This window comes from Catharus ustulatus, chromosome 21 (genome assembly GCF_009819885.2).
Source record: "Catharus ustulatus isolate bCatUst1 chromosome 21, bCatUst1.pri.v2, whole genome shotgun sequence".
In the NCBI taxonomy this organism is placed as follows: domain Eukaryota; kingdom Metazoa; phylum Chordata; class Aves; order Passeriformes; family Turdidae; genus Catharus; species Catharus ustulatus.
In genome coordinates this window covers 759,338-775,944 of record NC_046241.1, presented here as the reverse complement: position 1 = coordinate 775,944, position 16,607 = coordinate 759,338, and the positions used below count along the sequence as shown (strand labels likewise).

The following is a 16,607-nucleotide window of genomic DNA, read 5'->3' as shown; positions in this document are numbered from 1 at the left end:
TACTCCTCAGAGGGGTTCCCAGCGCTCCAGATGCGAGGCCGGCCCCCCATAGCTGTAGCAGTGTGGTGGCTGTGCCGTAGCCATGGGTCACGGAGGCCCTTGGAGGACTGGGAGTGGCAGAACACCTCCAGTAGCTTTCTCACCTAAATGAAAGCCGTGACATGGGGCAGTATTCAAATAGATTTAGAATTTCCAACAACACACTAGAGATCTAATTACTTATACATATTCATTTTAGGATAGAAAAAGTGGTAGAGCAGAACCTGACCCTAAAAAGAAAGCCACTTTTAGGTCCATCACCTCCACCCTGGCCTCCAGCTTCAAGAGACGTAGGTCCTCCAAGGATACGGTAAGAGGAAGAAGAACAATTCTGCCCTCTCTCTTTCTCTCTCTTTCTCTCTTCTGCCATCCCATTGACTGCCACACACCCATCCCGAAGCTGCCAGTGTACATGCATAGCTCATGTTCGTCACCAGTCAGTCAGTCAGTCAGTCAGTCATCCCGTGTACCTGAAAGGATGCTGGGATCTTGGAGGGCAGGCAGGAGGTGGCTTGGAGTCCTGTGATGAGTTGGGAGATGAAAACGAGTTTTTGTTTTGTTTTTTTGTTTTCTTTTTGCCTGGATGATTTCTGATGTTCCTCTCTGTGCTTTGCTCACCTTAACTGGTGCTGACCTCTTGAAACTGATGACATTTTTCTCTTTTTTTTTCTTTTTTTTTTTTCTTTTTTTTTCTGTTCCTAAGTGTTCCTGTACCTGTTTGTCATTGTATGCCTAAAAACAATCACCCCGATTTAATTTGGGCACCGTGTCACCTCACCAAGAGCCATGCGTGTCACACTCTCTACATGTGATTTTTGTTTGTGACAATTAGCATTCGGAATAGTCCTCGCACAGGAGTGACAGCTGTCTCTGGTTGTCATCAGCAGTAATGCAGCTCTAGAAAAGAGATGAAAAGGCTCCAAGGAAGAGGTTGTTAAAGACCCAGCCTTGGTTCAAACTCGTGTTTTCTGCTGCTTTCACATAACCAGAGAAAATTTCCAAATTGCTGCCTCTAAAGCCAGCAGTTTTCAAATGTGCAAATGTGTCTGCTCGTGCTGGAGCTTCAGACACTTCAGCGTCAGGTTGGGCTGTTGGTCTGTCGGACTGAGCCGTGTCCCTCTGCATGTCGCCGTCTGTTGTATGACACTCTGCACTGTGGCTACTCTGTTGTCTCATGTGGCAGCGCCCGCTGCGTTTTGCTGCCCGACCTCCTAGCGTGATGGGCTTGCCAAAATCCCCTCCCCGGGGCGACCGGTGGGTTTGTGCCTGGGGTTGCTCAGAGTAGGTCCCCGCCAGGCTGCCCTGGCACAGCGGGGACGGGGGGATGGTGGCAGCGAGGGGAGATGTGGCCCCCGTGGCGGGGTGGCCCATCCCCAACACAGGCTTGGGCGCCTCGGGGACAGCATGTGGTATCACGGGGGTCTCGGGGCCACGGCTCTGTATGAGAAATGGAGGAGGCTGCCTTTGACACCAGTGCAGGCTCCATACCAAGAAGCTCCTGGAGCACCCCTGGAACATGGCCCTGGGGACAGCTGAGCCCTCAGCCGGGCTCTACTGCCACCATATCACACAAAGTGCTCCTCTCACTGTCACCTTGAAGCCTGGAAACCATGGGGGGAACACCCACACTCTTCCCACTCATCCTCTGTACCCTACAGGGAGGACGGGCATCCCTGTCATCTCCTGTGCCACTTCTGTGCTCCCTGTGTGGCATCTTGTCCCAGGAATGCCCCCATGTCTGGGGTCCCCTCTCCCCACTGCTGCACCTCCTGAGCAGCTCTGCAGTGAGTGCACAGATTGTGTTTGTGTCCTGAGCCACGGCCGGGGCAGAGGAGACAGAGATGGGGTGGATGGTGCAAGGGGTGGTGCAAGAGTGAGGAGGAGGGACAAGTGGAATGCACAGAAAAAAGAGGGGAAAAAAATTGGCAGAAAGATCCTCATGTGCTCAGTAGACTCCCATGTTCTGTTGTGTTTGAACTACTCCATGATTAGGAAACCAAGGGGTCCTGTCCTGAGATAGCAGCATCATGATGGTGCCCTGGGCACCTGGGAGAACCAGTGCCACCGGTGAGCAGAGGAGAGGGGGAGAATCCAGGAAAAATGGGGCAGCTGGTGTGTGGCATCCCTGGTACATTGTCCCTTTTTCAGGGAAGCATCCTGGTCCTGATCCTGCTCCATGGTGTGGCATCCACCCTACACCAACCAGCCCACAGCCCTCTCTGCCCCATGCCAGGAGCACCCCAATGCCCTGAGTTGACCAGGTCCAGGGCCCACCTGCACCACAGGTCCCATGGATGGGCAATGGAGCTGTTCTCTCCCCTTCTCACACCTGCTGGGGTCCAGCACAGGGCTCCCCATGTTTGGGTCTTGGTCACATTGGCTCTTCCCATCACATTGATCATGGGTAAATAGTGGAGGCAGGATGACCCCACTCATCCCGGAAGATGGTCCCCACTTTGAGGACAACTGCATGGTCAATTATTCCCCACTGCTCAGAAGCCTGTCACAGTGCTCTGCCTGCCATGGGGTGCTGTGTGGCCAGAGTCTCAGGACACATTCCCCAGAGAACTGGGCTAGCTGGGTCAAGAGCAGGCCAATGGGATGAGCATCCAAGCCAACGTGGCCAGCTTGGAGGCTAGCAGCTATTGCAGAAGGTCCGTGGTGGAGCGAGCTTTGTGGTGATGTTGGGCAGACCTGCTGTTGCTCTGCAGGGAGAGCAGCCAGCAGGAGCGGGGTGCTGCCACCAGCTCATGTCACAGCCTGTGCTCGGTGACGTCCACTTCTGTGCAGCAGCCCTGGCTCAGAGACCCCAACGCCCTCCTGCTGGAAGGCCCCCATGAGTCCATAGCATGCTGGGGCACGTTGCCTGGGGTCCTTGTAAAGACGAGAAAGCAGCGAGGCGCTCTGTTTCATGATGCTCAGCAGAGCTGCGGGCCCACACCAGGTCTTAGATGGGCAAGGCTGGAGAGCCCATGGGGCTGGAATGCCAGGCTGACCCAGCCCCACAGGCTCTCCTGGCTAGCGAGCGAAAGACGCAGACCTGGCAGCCTTGCTTCTTTCCTTTCCGTTGTCGGGAGTTTTAAAAATGGATTCTGCTCTGCAGCCCTGCAGAATGGTCCCTCAGGAGTGCCAGAGAGACAGGCTGGCACCATGGAGCCAAGACAGCCCTGGGAAGCTTCCACCCCACTCTGAACGTCCTAGCGCCCACCATCACCCGAGCTGCACAGCCTCTCCGCGGCACATCATCCCCACCGCCCCAGGAGGAGATGCATGTGTTCCCCATAGGCAGCTCCTGCAACTCGAGTAGCACTGGCAGAGCTGACGTTGCCATCCATCGCAGCCACCCACGATACTGCAACCCCACAGACGCCATGTGAGACGCATAGACCACACAGACACCTCCGAGCCGGCACATTGCGTACTGACACGTATCGAGGTGCACAGGTCCCTTAGCCCCCCACATCGCCTGCCCCACAGAGCCACACTGCCAGCCCCAGGCACAGCTGACACACGTCCCATGGCACCGCCCTGCCAGGGCAGGCGCTGGCAGCGCCATGGCTGTGGGCATGGTGCCAGAGCTGGGCGAGAACCTGGAAAAAGGTCACCTTTCAGTGAAGGATCATCTGTCCCATAGCCAAACGCTTCTTGGCTGAGAAAGAGCCTAGTTTTTGGCCCAAAAGAACCAAAAGCAGGTCAAAGACAACATTTTTTTTTCCCTAAAAGGAAGTTGATATTTTCTACAGCAAGATCGCATTTAGATGGAATCCTAATTTTTAATTGAAAAAAAAAAAACACAACAACAAACCAAAATACTTCCAGAAAATCTTCCACCAGCCAGGGACTACCATATGAGCCCAGTTAGGTTGAAGTCATTTTTAAAGACATTAAGTTCTTGTCTATATTTTCTTCCTGGTTGTCATTTAAAGTTTTTGGTGCCTTCACTTCACTTCCATACCTTAACATGTTTGAGTCTCTTCTACGGTTAATATTGGTTAATTTCTTAGCTTTATAATGTTTTGTTTGGGGATTGTTGCACCATCCCTGTAACATAATTTACCCTAAATTACTGATATGTGCTTCTAGCATTAGTCCTACTTTAACATAGTTTTGATATGACCATTTTCTTGCTTTTTTTTTCTTTTCCTTTTTTTAATTTTAATTTTAATTTTTATTATTAAAAATTGCATGCATGAACTTTACTCAAAAAAAAAAGTAAATGAGAATGTTACCCTGTGATAACTCTGTGATTGGAGGAGATATGCTTTCAAATCAAAAGCCATGCTCTTGTATTTTAATTTTTCTGGCCAGATTACCCATTTCGCTTGGTTGTTTTAGCATTTCTGACCCCCAGAGCTGTGCAGAGAGGCCAGAAGGCCCCAGCCTGCCCTGCTACACCATCACAGCAGCCACATGCACATGAGGCACACACACTCACACAGGCACACTCTGCTTCTTCCACTCCCCTCACATCAGGCAGGATGTTTAACAAAGGACCTTTCTTCTACCCATTCATTTTTGTATCTCCAGTTCCTCCTTCTCCTCCAGCAGTGAGTCACCAGCCTCTCCCCTTTCCCGGTCACCTCTCTTCCCTGCGGGAGTCAAGCCCCATCCCATGAGCACACACCTCCCGGCAGCTCTGCCATGGAAACACTCCACTGAGCTGGAATCCAAAACTTTTCATGAGGAGGGGGTGGCTACATCTGATTTTGGGAGAGAGGGGTGTTTTTTGGTGGGCTGATGAGTAGCCACAAAAAGCTCCCCATCCAGAGTGACATCAGGATGGCCTCAGACACTCTCTGTGCCCACAGGTGATGGCCGAGCTGTTGCTCCTTAGCAAGGCAAGGTCATGGCCAGGAATTCCCAGAGGCTCCATTGGGATCTTACCCAGTGCCCTGAGTGGCAGGGTGATCCCATGAGAGACTCCCTGGGTGTCAGCACATCCCAGCACGGTATCGGAGAGACAGGAGCACGCTGGTTCCTGGCCCTGCCCCAGCAGCTCCCACCAACGGGTCTCATGAAGCACAAAGCTGGGCTGGTCAGGGCAGCTCCAAGGACTCCATGCAAGGCTCAGGGAGTGGCAGGAGGCAGGAGGAGGAGGAAGGGTGTGCAGCACACAGGGTAGCCACAGTGCCAGACCTGCCAGCAGCGCCACGAAGGCCACGGCCACCATCGACTAAAGCAGGGCAGGTGAAATCTGTCACTGAGGAGCCCCCCAGGAGCCCCTCAAAACATCAGCCCTTCTGGACAGGGTGGTGCAAGGGCTGGGAAATGTCACTGGAGATGGTCTGTGCTGCAGTACATGAGACCCACAGAGACCCTTTCCTGCCCTGGCACCGGATTAGGACCCCAGAGAGCAGTGCAGGATGCTCTGGGTCACCCGCTCCCACAAGGCTGGACAGGGCTTCAAGGTCAGGTCTTGGAGTTAGGAAAATGGAGCTGGGAGAGAAAGGGAGTATGGAAGGAGGAAGAGAGGAAATAACTGCCCAGCTGTAAATTCCTGCCTGGGAAGGAAGGACTTTTTTTTTTCTTGCCCATCAATGGGTATTTCTGCTCTCCCCCCTACTTGCTGATGGGACTGCAGCAGGGGAGGACTCTCCCATGGCCTCTCCCATGCCAAGCTCTCCCATCTGAAAGGAGCTCAGAAACCCAAATCCAGGCCACATGCCCAACACAGGCTGTATTTTCACATTAGCAATCAATGCCACACTTTATCACAAGTCAACCACACCACACATCTCACCTGCATGAAAGGATAGTCACGGGCAGGGTCATTCAAGCAAGGAGGTGAAATGCCCTGGCCTCAAAGCACAGCTTGATCTGGCATCAGAGAGGTGCCAAAACCCAGCCAGACCCTCCAAACACAGGTTCAAGCGTGGGCTGGGCTGATGAGTCACAGGCTTTGTTTTGTAGCCCTCCCAGAGCAGAGAGGGCCTGGCTCAGTGGGTGACGTGGCAGCCACGCTCTGCAGAAGCTGCACCATGCTCCTGGGTGTTCCCTCTGCCCAGCTCCAGGGTGCTTGGAGAGTGTCTGCAACGACCTCTGCACAAGCGTGGATGGTGCTGGGAAGGGGACCTCAGCCAGCAGCAGTTCTCAGGGCGTTGCTTCACCCCCAAGAGATATCCTGTAGGGACACATGGGATGGAAGTCGCAGCGGGAACGAGTGCCAGAACTGCCTAACACTTCTTTCTCCTTGTCTGTCTATTTGTGTGTTGCAGCAGTATCACCCCACCGACATAACTGGCCAGCTCAACCTCTCCGACCCCTCAGTCAGCACTGTGGTGTGACCTTCTCCCCGAGGGCCATCAGTCCTTGCCCAACACAGTAGGAAGGCACAGCCAGGACTGCCTTTCAAGGGACACTGATGGGTTCTTCCGGGTGAGATGGGAGGAAAGCATCCTTCATCCATACACAGTGACTCCATTGTATATCTCCCTCCCTTCCTAGGCCTGCTGCCATGCTCGTGCCCCAGGAAGCACGGCAGGACCAGGACAAGGTTTGGACTTCACTGTACAGAGATAATTGCTTCCAAACAGTGCCACGATAATCAGAATTGTCACTGACTGGCTCCGTGCAAGGGGAAAGTACTGCAGAAGGCACACGGTGCCTGCTCTCCCACGGTAGCAGGGAAGAGCTGGTTCCACACCACAAACACGTGCTTAACCTCACAGGCTGCAGCCTTCTGAGCACACACAGCCCCTCAGATGTGTGCTCCACGTCTCCCACCACCTGAAGGGCTCCAGCGACGTGCCCGGGGTCCTGAGCAGCCAGAGCATCCAGCTCCTGGTGCAGCAGATTGGGCACATGTTCCTGCTGTGCCGAGCGACCCTCACGTCTGCCACAGGGGCTGGAAGATGTGCGCTCTGCTCCTTGCAGGGGATGGACTCTGTTCCCTTCCCTCCCATGGGCCCGTGGCTGTGACTCGGTTCCTGTCCGTGGTCTGGCTGCAGCAGGAGCGCTCCCTCCTGCAGCCCACGCCCCGTGCTCATCGCGGCACTCCGGAGCCCATGGAGTGCTGTCAGCCAAGATCCCGGCTCCCACCTCTCCTGCACAGAACACATCCCCAGGACCTGGCCACGGCCAGCATGTAGCACTCACACAGCAGCTCTCCTGGCCAGGAATTCTCCACGGGAAATGGCTCTGGATGGTTGCACTGACCTCTACCCCAGCTCCACACTGCCTCAGCACCAGCAATGCAAGGAGAGATGCTGCTGGCTGGTCACGGCTCACTGCGGTGCTGCAGCGGTCACCCAGCCTGTCTGCACCGTCGGGGCACCACGGCCAGCGCTGGCGGCTCCCCTGCCACCCTCACCTGCAGTTCAAGCTTGCCAGCAGCTCCCGCGGCAGCCCTGAAGCCCCAGCTCACGGCGGTCCATCTGACTGAACCTGGAGACGTGGAAAGCAGATCCCAGTTCGGGAGAAGGGAACCGAAGGAGCCAGGCTGACGCCATCCCTCCCCCGCCTTCCTCCCCTCGAGCCCACCCTGCGCACCCTCCCCGCGGGCGCCGGCAGCGGGGGGAGGCAGCGGCCCCGGGGATGAGCAGTGCACGATCACATCCCGTCTCCTGCCGACATGGAAAACTTACCCGCAACGTGGTAGCCAGCCCCAGCGGCACGAACTGCCTTCCCCCTTCCCCTGCCCCAGGCTGCCCCCGCGGGCAGGGTTTTCACATGGCAGCTTAGGTCTGTGAGCATCGTCCCACTGACTGCTGTGGCTCCATCAAGTTCATCTAGCTCCAGCTGAGAAATCGGACCCATTCTACTTTATACGTCAATGTTACATTAATACCAAGTTTTTGCAAGACCTCAGTAAAGTCTAAACTGGATCATGAAGTGGTTTATTCCAGAGCTGTGCTTTCTGTCTCTGACTCGTGGCAAAGCTGGAAGGGAGCCCTCTAGTGAATCAGAGCCAACCCTGTGGCAGGGTCTTACAGACAGTGGAGGGCCAGGAAGGGATGGAGAAACCAGCAGGGAGAAAGGCCAGGGGCTATAGAGGAGACTAGGAGGGAAAGGGCGTCCCCATTCTGGGATACTCTGGGTGACAGAGATCCTGGACAGCCAGGGTGGGGCACAGCCCTGCAGTCTGGAGCTGCCCAAACACCAGAACCATGGCAGCTAGCCCTGTCCCACCTCCATCCTGGGGAAAACAGTCCCCTGCCACTGTCGGGCCCCCCATCTCCTGGGAGCCAGCGTGGGGCCTGGCCAGTGGGGCCAGCCTTGGGAATAGGGGATGTACTGCAGGGATGAAGGCATTGCCACACATCAGCCCATCCATAGGGAGGTCCATCAAGTGATCTCCAAAATAGGAAGATCCCCCAAGGTTGAACTGAAGGAACATCATCCATTCACAGCTTCCTCTCCATGTGCTGAGACCGCCAGCCCAGCCTCCATGGGCTCAGGATGGTCTGAGGGAAGGAGCAGGGTTCAGGTGGCTGTGCAGGATGATAAACAAAGTCCTAGCTCCTAATGGGAAGCCAAGGCCTTCTTTGGAATAACTGAATGGTCTCCAGAAAGGGTCTGGGAGAAATGGGGTTGTTGCTGGGAAAGGCAAGACGATGATCCTGGCAGAGGTCCTGCAGTTCCCCAGGTGCAGGACTGGCAGCACTGGAGCAGATGCTGCCTTCAGCAGCTCCCTGCAGACCCCCCGCCCCACAACAGAGGAATCTGGCCATGTGGCAGCACACGGGGCTGGTTTCTCTCTTGAAAATAAAAATGAAAGCAAGCCACCACTGAGGTGATGCTTGCTTTATTTATGTGATTTACTGAGAGCCTTGCCAAGAGCCTGCTGAATGATGCACTGACTCCTGCCACATCCCTGGCAGGTCCCAGCTCTTACATGGGCAGGAGATGGAGTGAACAAGGCTGGTGGTCACAGCATCTCATTGTGGCTCTGATCATCTTGCAGTGGGTAAGAGACCAGGCCAAAAAGGGCTGCTGTTTCTCCTTGAAAGATGTTTTTGTCACCCCAGCTTGTGGCTTTCTCCTGGAGCACAGCTCCCAGCATGCTCACTAAGCATTTCCAGCAGCATTTCCACAGGAAAGAGAAAGAGGCAGCAGGGCAGGGAGGTGCAAGGGCAGCCCCAGCCCTGATTTGTGGGTGATGGGAGGTAAGGCAGCAGCCAGGGCAGCTGTAAAGGGCCCCTATAAAAGGCTTGTTTGCCCCCACTCTCAGCACTGAGCTAGCCCCATACCTTGGCTTGAGATGAGCTGTAGCCTAGGGAAAAGCTATTGAGTGAGAAACCACTGTAGCCTCACCCATCCTTTGGCAGTTCCTCTGCCAAACCACATCAGTGGCAGCTCAAAGCTCTTTGTGGCCCTCATCCTAAACTTCAGCCTCACCCTAGACCTTAGTTGCTGGCTGAGCCTTCTCAACACCAGCATTCCTGAGTCAATGGAAAAAAACTATCAAAAGGAGCTTTTTGCAACCAGCCCTTCCTTGGGCAGCACACTGAAAGGCCTGGGGTGGTCTGACAGCCCCATGAAGACTTTGGAATGCTCCAAACCACCCAGAGATCTTCAGGTGCACCAAAAGGCACACAGAGAGCTCCAGGATACACTAAAAGAAAATCAATGCCTGCCAGGACACAAAAGCCAAGTATCTGGGTGCAAGAAACACCAAGTCAAGGAGTTCTGAGGGCACAGAGAAAAGCACTGAGGCTGCTGGGGTCACTGAAGGCAGTCAGAGGGTGCAGGGGGCATTAAAAGGCCCAAAGAGCAAACTGAAAGGCACACAGAGGCTCTTGGGCTGCACCAAAAGACAAATGGAGACTCCTGAGATGGCCTGAAAGGCACCAAGAGGAATGTGGTGAGTCCTGGGATGCACACAGGGACTCCCAGGCTGCACCTAAAGGCACAGTGAGGCCTAAGGGGCATCCTAAATGAACACAGAGGGGACTGGGCAGCACAGGGGCAGGACAAGGATCACCTGGATGTTCCAGGAAGGGGATATGCAGATCTGAGGGTGGCCTTGGGGAACCTCCCAAAACAGTGAGAGCGTTTGCGGCCAGCCTGCATGGAGCTGAGCTGGAGGCTGCTGGCAGAGGCAGCTTGGCACCATCTTGGGGGACTCTGAGAAAATCCAAAGCAATTCCAGGAACAGAACTTCATCTCACTGGTCCACAGGGACAAATTTGCAACAGGTGGGTGCAGGCAACTGGAGAGGGGCTGGATGGAGCACTGCCTGTCCAGGGCAGAGCCTGGCTGAGCCTCCTCAGTGCACCCTGCAGATGCGGGGTCTTCTCCAGCAGTGGGATTCCCGGCGCAGGCTGTGGTAGAACACCACGAGGGAGCCCAGGAAGGTGCAGAAGAAGATGCTGGCAATGAAGGAGAAGGGTCCAATGATGAAGAAGGAGATGTAGTACTCAGGGGACAGCGAGATGTCCTGGCACTGCCTGAAGGACTCATCCCCAAAGGCCATGATCGGATACTTGTTCAGCTGCTCAGGAACTTTGCAGAGGAGCAAACTCTTCTCTGAAAGAGAAAAGCAGTGCTGGAGGGCACACTGGGCAGCTGGAAAAGGCAGGGGCCAAGGACAGGGGAGGATGGAAGGTCTGCATGGGACAGGTGGCACCAGGGCAGGAGAACAGAGGCCAGAGTCACCAATATCACCTGTGTCAAGCTACAAAGAAGGGGAATGGTGAGGTTCAGGACTCACCTGTGTGGGGTGGGGTGGGACGGGATGGGATGGGATGGGATGGGATGGGATGGGATGGGATGGGATGGGATGGGATGGGATGGGACGGGATGGGAGGTGGGCACAGTGCTGGAGGGGGTACAGGAAGATGGGTTTGGGGCAGGATGGAAGGTGGGGCAGACAAGGGGGAGGGACTAGCTCCCAGAAGACAGATGTGGGGAGAAGTGAGCAGCCAGCCTGGAGATACCACAGAAGGTCCCAGCCAGTACAAGTGCAGTCACACATCCAAGCTGCAAGCAAATGGGAGATGGCAGCAGTGGTGGGAGAGACTTTGCTGGCACAACTGTCTTTCACTGGGGCTCGTGGGAGAAGAAATGCAGGATCAGAACCAGGTTCATTAAGGCTTTGGGGAAGGGGCTGAAAGCACTGCATCCTGGAAGGGCCAGCAGCGATGTGCACCCTGACACACAGGCTCCACTTGCCCCCCTCAGGTGCCATGTGGCAGGACTGGTGCCACTGCTGGGGACAGCGCTGGGCACCTGTCACTGGGACACTGCCCATCCCTCCTTTTCAGGCAATCCCTGATAATGACCAGAATCAAAATGTGGGCACCAACTGAGACCCAGGGGTGTATCCACCCAAGCAGACATGGGAATTGGCATGACCTAAGGCCAGGTTATAGGGAATCTCACCCCGAGGGCACTGACCACCCAATGCCTGAGCCAGCTGGCAGCCAGGGTGCCGGGTCCTGCCTTAGGCCAGGCAGGCTGACCAGCCAGCATGGAGTGGGCAGGGGGCATAGGGACGTGTCCCTCTGGGCACTCACCTCGTACTTTTTCCCTGTTGTGGCTGAGCCAGCGCCAGAGGGGCAGGATGCTGCAGCTGCACACCCAGGGGTTGTCCTGCAGGAGAAGCGCTTGGAGCTGGGGCAAGGCGCCCAGCACCTCGGGCTCCAGCTCCCCCAGCCTGTTGCTGCCCAGGTTGAGCGTGGCCAGGCTGGAGAGGGGCAGGAAGGTCTCGGGGGTCAGCACGGTGAGGTGGTTGTGGCTGAGGTCCAGTTCCTGCAGCACCCCGAGCCCCAGCAGTGCTCGGCTGTGGATCAGCTCCAGGCGGTTGTGGACCAGGCTGAGCAGCCGCAGCCCCGGCAGCGGAGGGAAGGAGCGTGGCCCCAGCACGGTGATGAAGTTGTAGCCGAGCCACAGAGTGCTGGTGTTGGTCGAGAGGCTCCAGGGCACCTCTCGGAGGCCCCGCTCACTACAGTCCACCTCTCCCGGCGAGCAGCGGCAGGCGGCCGGGCAGGCTGGCGTGAGAGGTGGGCACAGGAGCAGCAACAGGGCCAGCACGAGGCCGGGGACCCTGCAGCAGTCCATGGCTGCCCCCCGAGGCACAGAGAGCTCCCTGACCTGCTGTGCTGGGATGCCTCCACGGACAGGCTCCCTAGAGCTCCTCGCCTTGCCCAGCCCCTGCCCAGTGCCCTCGGCTGAGCCCGGTGCTGCTGGCTGGAGGTGCTGGGCAGTGCTCGTCTCCCTGCAGCCACTCGCATTCATTCCCCTGCTCACTCGGCTGCAAACCTGGATGGGGCTCTGCTCCCGGACCTGGTTTTCCTCGGGGTGGAGCTGCACTTTTTTCAGTAAATATTTTTGCAATGATGCTTGCCTTGCAAGGTGTGGAACCGTGCCCACGTCCCTCCCTCCACCAGGCACCGCTCCAGCCAGGTAAGCAGCCAGCTCTGCATGGCCTGGGATTAACAGCTTGTGTGTGCTGCAGGCTGGAGAGCTGGAAAGGAGCAAATCCAGATCCACTTCTAAGCCTCCAACCTCCCATGGGCATGCTGCCTCAACAGCCAGGTACAGAGGGGTATGGGCCCAGGACCCCCAGAAGTGGCTGGGCTACCAGGAAAAAACATAACTGGAACAAAATCATGTCATTTTCAGGTCTTACCCCCTCTTACTGCTGTCCCACCATGCCCAGGGGTCCTCAGTGGGGAGCTGTGCTGGGAACCATGGCCTACCCTGCTGAGTCCAGCCCCTGTCTGAGCCCTGTCTGCCCCTGGCAGGAGACCACCAGCCATGCCAGAATGAAGAGGGCTGGGATTAGATCCCATGGGCCACCTTCCTCCTTCCCAGAAGGGGAACATGTCTGTGTGCACATGGACGGTGACGCAGGAGCCCCCCAAGGAGAAGCATGGCAAAGGTGAGCTTGCTGGGCTGCAGCCACCCCAAACTGGTTTGCCCTCCCCCTGGCATGGCAGTGCCGGTTCCATAGGGCTCAAAGTCTGCCTCCACCCTGTTTACACCCACTCTGCTTCAAAGCCACCCAAAGCCCGACTGCTGAAGGCTGGGGAGGAGAGGTGTCCCCTCCCAGTGCCACTGCCCTTGGAAGAGCTCAGTGGGGACTGGGGCACCAGGGGAGACAGCTGGCAGTGCCTCATCTTACTTCCAGCCAGAGGGGGGGCCCAGAGCAGGGACACTGTCCCCACTCAAATCCATCAGGATCCCAGTGGCCATGGTCCCAGAGCAATCAATCCCTGTCCCTCTGCCCCATAGCCAAGGGGCTGGATGGGCAGCAAGGCAGGGCACAGTTGCACCCTAGGCCAAGTCCAGGATGTTCCCAAATCTGGGACAGAAGCAGCAGACAGAGGGTTTATTAATAGCATCCCGAGGAGCTTTGGTTTGTTTATCTATCCTGCAGCAAACTCGCTTTGCTGCATTAATCCCCATCTGGAAATAATTCAGAGGAATCCTCCAGCCCAGCCCAACCCCAGGGCAAGGGCAGAAACCTGCTGCCATGTGGAGCTGCAGCCACAGTTCATCCCAACCACAGCCACAGGCTACATGGAGACCTGGATTTTGAGAGAGTACAAAATGCTCTTCCTCCCCAGGACCTGCATTGCCCAGTGCCTGCATCCATTTGGAATCAGGTGAGAAGTGCAACATTCATGCTAATAACCCAAACAACTATTAAAAGCAAGGTTATTTCCAGCTTTTGTGCATAAAGAGCCCAGGAGGCTGAAAAAATCTCAGCTCTTCTGGCATTCCCTTGCTGTCACCCTGATGGCAAATGGCAGGAGGGGTGTCCCTGACAGGGACATGGCCAGACACCATCCCATGCTCCTGCCTGGCCCCACTCCTGTTCTCCATCCTTTCTCTGGAACATGGGGACCCAGAACCCATGCAGGAGGAGCCCAGGTCCCTGTCCCCAGCCAGAGCAGCATCCACTCATGTCCTGCTCTGCCTCCACGATGCCTCTTCCTGAGGTTCTGGGCTCCACAGGGAGCAGGGCAGACAGGCTGCTCTGAGCAGTTGCTCTGCCAGGATAGCTGGGGTGCCAGGGGAGGAGCCCCTCAGGGCACAGCACTGGCCCTGCTCTGCCCAAGGTGCCAAATCAGGGGGTGCAGCCAACATGCCAAAAGCATTCCTAGAGTGATGGAAGGAATGATCCCTTCCTTCAGTGACTGGCTGGGAGCAGGGGGACATCCACAGAGGAATGAAGCAAGGGCCAAGCCTCCCAGAGTGGTTCTGGTGCTAGGGGGAGGCAAGGAAGCAGGGGACATGGGATGTGGGACAGAGGGCCATGGGTTGGGTCACCCAGCACTGTGGGAAAGCTGGGACCCAAAGGTGCTGGGCACAGAGCTGCAGGGACCTTCCTACACTCTTCCCACCACCCACTGTTGAGTCTTTTGGGAGAAATGGAGCGATAGAGGGGAAGGTGCATTAAGACTCAGTGATAGCTCTTATCCATTCCTTGAAGGCTTTAATTTCTTGCATGTTCCCAGGTAACTAAAGGTCCAAGGCAGGACTCACATGGAATTTCTGAACCATACCATACCTCTGTCTGCCCTGGTGCACCCCAGGTTTATTCTTCTGGGAACATCTCGGCTGGGATTTTTTATGGCAGGTGACACCAAGTGGCAGAATTGTGCATGAGCTCTGTGCAGGGGTGGGTGCTGTCCATGGCTGATGGAGTCCTCTGGCTGCACCCCTGGCCGCAGCACGGGGAACATCCAAGCACCAGGACTGCCCAGGAGACACAAGGTCCCTGCCAGCCCGAGGGAGGCACAGGCTGGGGTCTCCTGCTGAGCCCTGAGGGGGTTCCTGGTGTTTGGGTATTGCAAAAGCTCAGAAACCACATGGAAAACAGATGCAGAAAATGGGCCCTGAGGAAGAGCCACAGGAGCTGTTCCAGGCAACACCAAGCCCTGTTCAAGAGCTGTCTCGCCCTGTGTGCCTCCAGTACTTCCAGTTTGGCCCCTGTTTACCCAGACCAGCTGCCCAGGCTCCTGTCCTTGCACCCTGGTGTGGAGTCAGGCAGGGAAAGCAGGAAAAGCCATGCAGGCAGCGGGGCACAGCTTGAAAAACAGCGGCAGGGTTTGTGTGTGCCTGTGTGTGAGGAAAGGGTCAGGCAGGACAAGCCAAACCTGGCATGAGCCACAGAGCACGAAGCCAATCAGGAGCTTCTTGAGCTCAGCTCTCCTGCCACACCAGAGCAATGTACATAAACGCTGGAGGTTTCCTAACAACTCTTGTCATCCTCAATTTCAACCATCCTGCTATCCCAATGCAAAAATTTCTCATGCAAATAGCCAGCGAGCAAACACTCCCAGCACAGCAATCCAGCAGGGTAGGTCACTTCTCCCCCGCCTGCCACAGACCGGGCTTGCCCCCAGGCCAGGATTGCCAACAGGCATGAGGATGTGCAGTCCAGCAGGACCAAGTGTCTTGAATAGACATGGAGCTCCAAGATGCTGGATGTGCCCCACAGCATCACTGTGCCAGGCCCTGCCCCTGCCTGGGGGATGCCACTGTCCTTGCTGCAGAGTCACATGCACAGGGGAACGGAGCATGAGGGACCACCAGGGAACCTCTCTGATGGCTGGACCAGGTTTCTGAGTCGTCAGCAGGGCAGATGGAGAGGATGAGAGGGTGGTAGCATCCTCATTCCCCACTGCTGCACCACAAATCCCGACAGGACGGACAGGAAAGCGCTGCCCAGGCTATCAGCACAGCCCCAGCACTGCAGTCTACACGTGGGTCTGACGCATGGCACAGGTCCCCAGCAGCAGTCCCGGGCTGGCCCCCCGCGCTCAGCTCTCCAAGGCCGCGGTCACTCCGCAGCACAGGCACAGGCGGCAGCAGCCGCGCCGGGGGAACAGCGCAGGGGGCACCGGCTCTGGGCACAGCCCCGCCGGCTGCTCGGTCACCGCCTGCTCCTTGCACGAGCCCTTGGCGGGCAGGGCGGGCGGGGACCTGCCGGCCACCCGCGGCTGCTCCCGGTCAGCCTTGACGGCGAGGAAGGTGGCCAGGTCGAGGTCGAGCATGGTGACCCCGCCGCGCGGCGTGGGCGTGTTCTGGCGACACTGCGGGCACGGGATCCAGCGCTGCTCGTTGGTGACGGCGTCCAGGCGCTTCAGGCACGCCTGGCAGAACGTGTGGCCGCAGTAGAGGCGCCGCGGCAGCCGCACGCCCAGGTCGTAGGAGGAGTAGCAGATGATGCACTCGACGCGCTGGCTGCCCCGGCTCGGGGTGCGCGAGTGCGCCCCGACACACGGCCCCAAATCCTCCGCCCGGGAGCTGCCACCGGCCTGCGACATGCTGGGGAGGGGGTGAGAGGAGGTGTGAGCCATGGCTGGGGAGGGAGCACAGGGGTGGGTTGTCACCTCCGAATGCACCCGACATGTGGGACCGGTCCGTGTGCTGGGCTCTCAGAAGCAGCAGGATCCCTGCCCAACATCCCTGCCTGCTGCCTGCCTGGCCCGTGACCAGCCCTGCCTGGAACAGCAGGATGCTGCCACTGCAGTGGGGTGTCCCTGCATCCACGGGGGATGTATTTGTCCCAGTGCCATGCTGGGAGCTCTGCATGGAACATGGATTGGCCAGATCTCAGCAGCCTGCTCAGGGTGCGGCCTGGGACTGGGGGAGCATGGGGTGAGCAGGAGTGA

The 16,607-nt window shown here is 57.0% G+C and overlaps 3 protein-coding genes across 20 annotated transcripts in view; 1 reads left to right on the top strand and 2 right to left on the bottom strand.

The window, feature by feature from the left end:
• GRIN1 (glutamate ionotropic receptor NMDA type subunit 1) overlaps window positions 1-7,869 on the top strand; it is a 39,735-nt gene extending 31,866 nt beyond the window's left edge. For 4 of the 18 annotated variants that reach the window (XM_033077637.1, XM_033077628.2, XM_033077629.2 and 1 more), the window contains 2 exons: window positions 239-349; window positions 3,143-4,314. In XM_033077637.1, coding sequence (XP_032933528.1) covers window positions 239-349; window positions 3,143-3,346 — 315 coding nt within the window. In that variant the 3' untranslated portion in view covers window positions 3,347-4,314. Of the gene's footprint in view, window positions 1-238; window positions 350-3,142; window positions 4,315-6,254 lie in introns of those variants that run through there. The other 14 variants (XM_033077640.2, XM_033077639.2, XM_033077631.2 and 11 more) reach the window with 8 other exon arrangements.
• Window positions 7,870-10,100: 2,231 nt separating this feature from the next.
• On the bottom strand, window positions 10,101-12,039 carry LRRC26 (leucine rich repeat containing 26). The gene is made up of 2 exons (XM_033077165.1): window positions 11,496-12,039; window positions 10,101-10,506 (listed from the first exon to the last, which is right to left on the bottom strand). Exons 1-2 carry the CDS (start codon window positions 12,037-12,039, stop codon window positions 10,247-10,249), a joined length of 804 nt encoding a protein of 267 aa, XP_032933056.1. The 3' UTR covers window positions 10,101-10,246.
• A 3,713-nt stretch (window positions 12,040-15,752) lies between these two features.
• LOC117005520 (RING finger protein 224-like) lies at window positions 15,753-16,259 on the bottom strand. Its single transcript, XM_033077166.1, has one exon. It carries the CDS (start codon window positions 16,257-16,259, stop codon window positions 15,753-15,755), a length of 507 nt encoding a protein of 168 aa, XP_032933057.1.
• Between the last annotated feature and the right edge of the window lie 348 nt (window positions 16,260-16,607).

Excerpts from the sequence above, each read along its gene's own strand:
- LRRC26 (XM_033077165.1), bottom strand. The coding sequence starts at position 12,039 with ATGGACTGCTGCAGGGTCCCCGGCCTCGTGCTGGCCCTGTTGCTGCTC. Across the intron at positions 10,507-11,495 it reads CAACAGGGAAAAAGTACGAG|AGAAGAGTTTGCTCCTCTGC; the intron begins GTGAGTGCCCAG and ends TTTCTCTTTCAG.
- LOC117005520 (XM_033077166.1), bottom strand. The coding sequence starts at position 16,259 with ATGTCGCAGGCCGGTGGCAGCTCCCGGGCGGAGGATTTGGGGCCGTGT.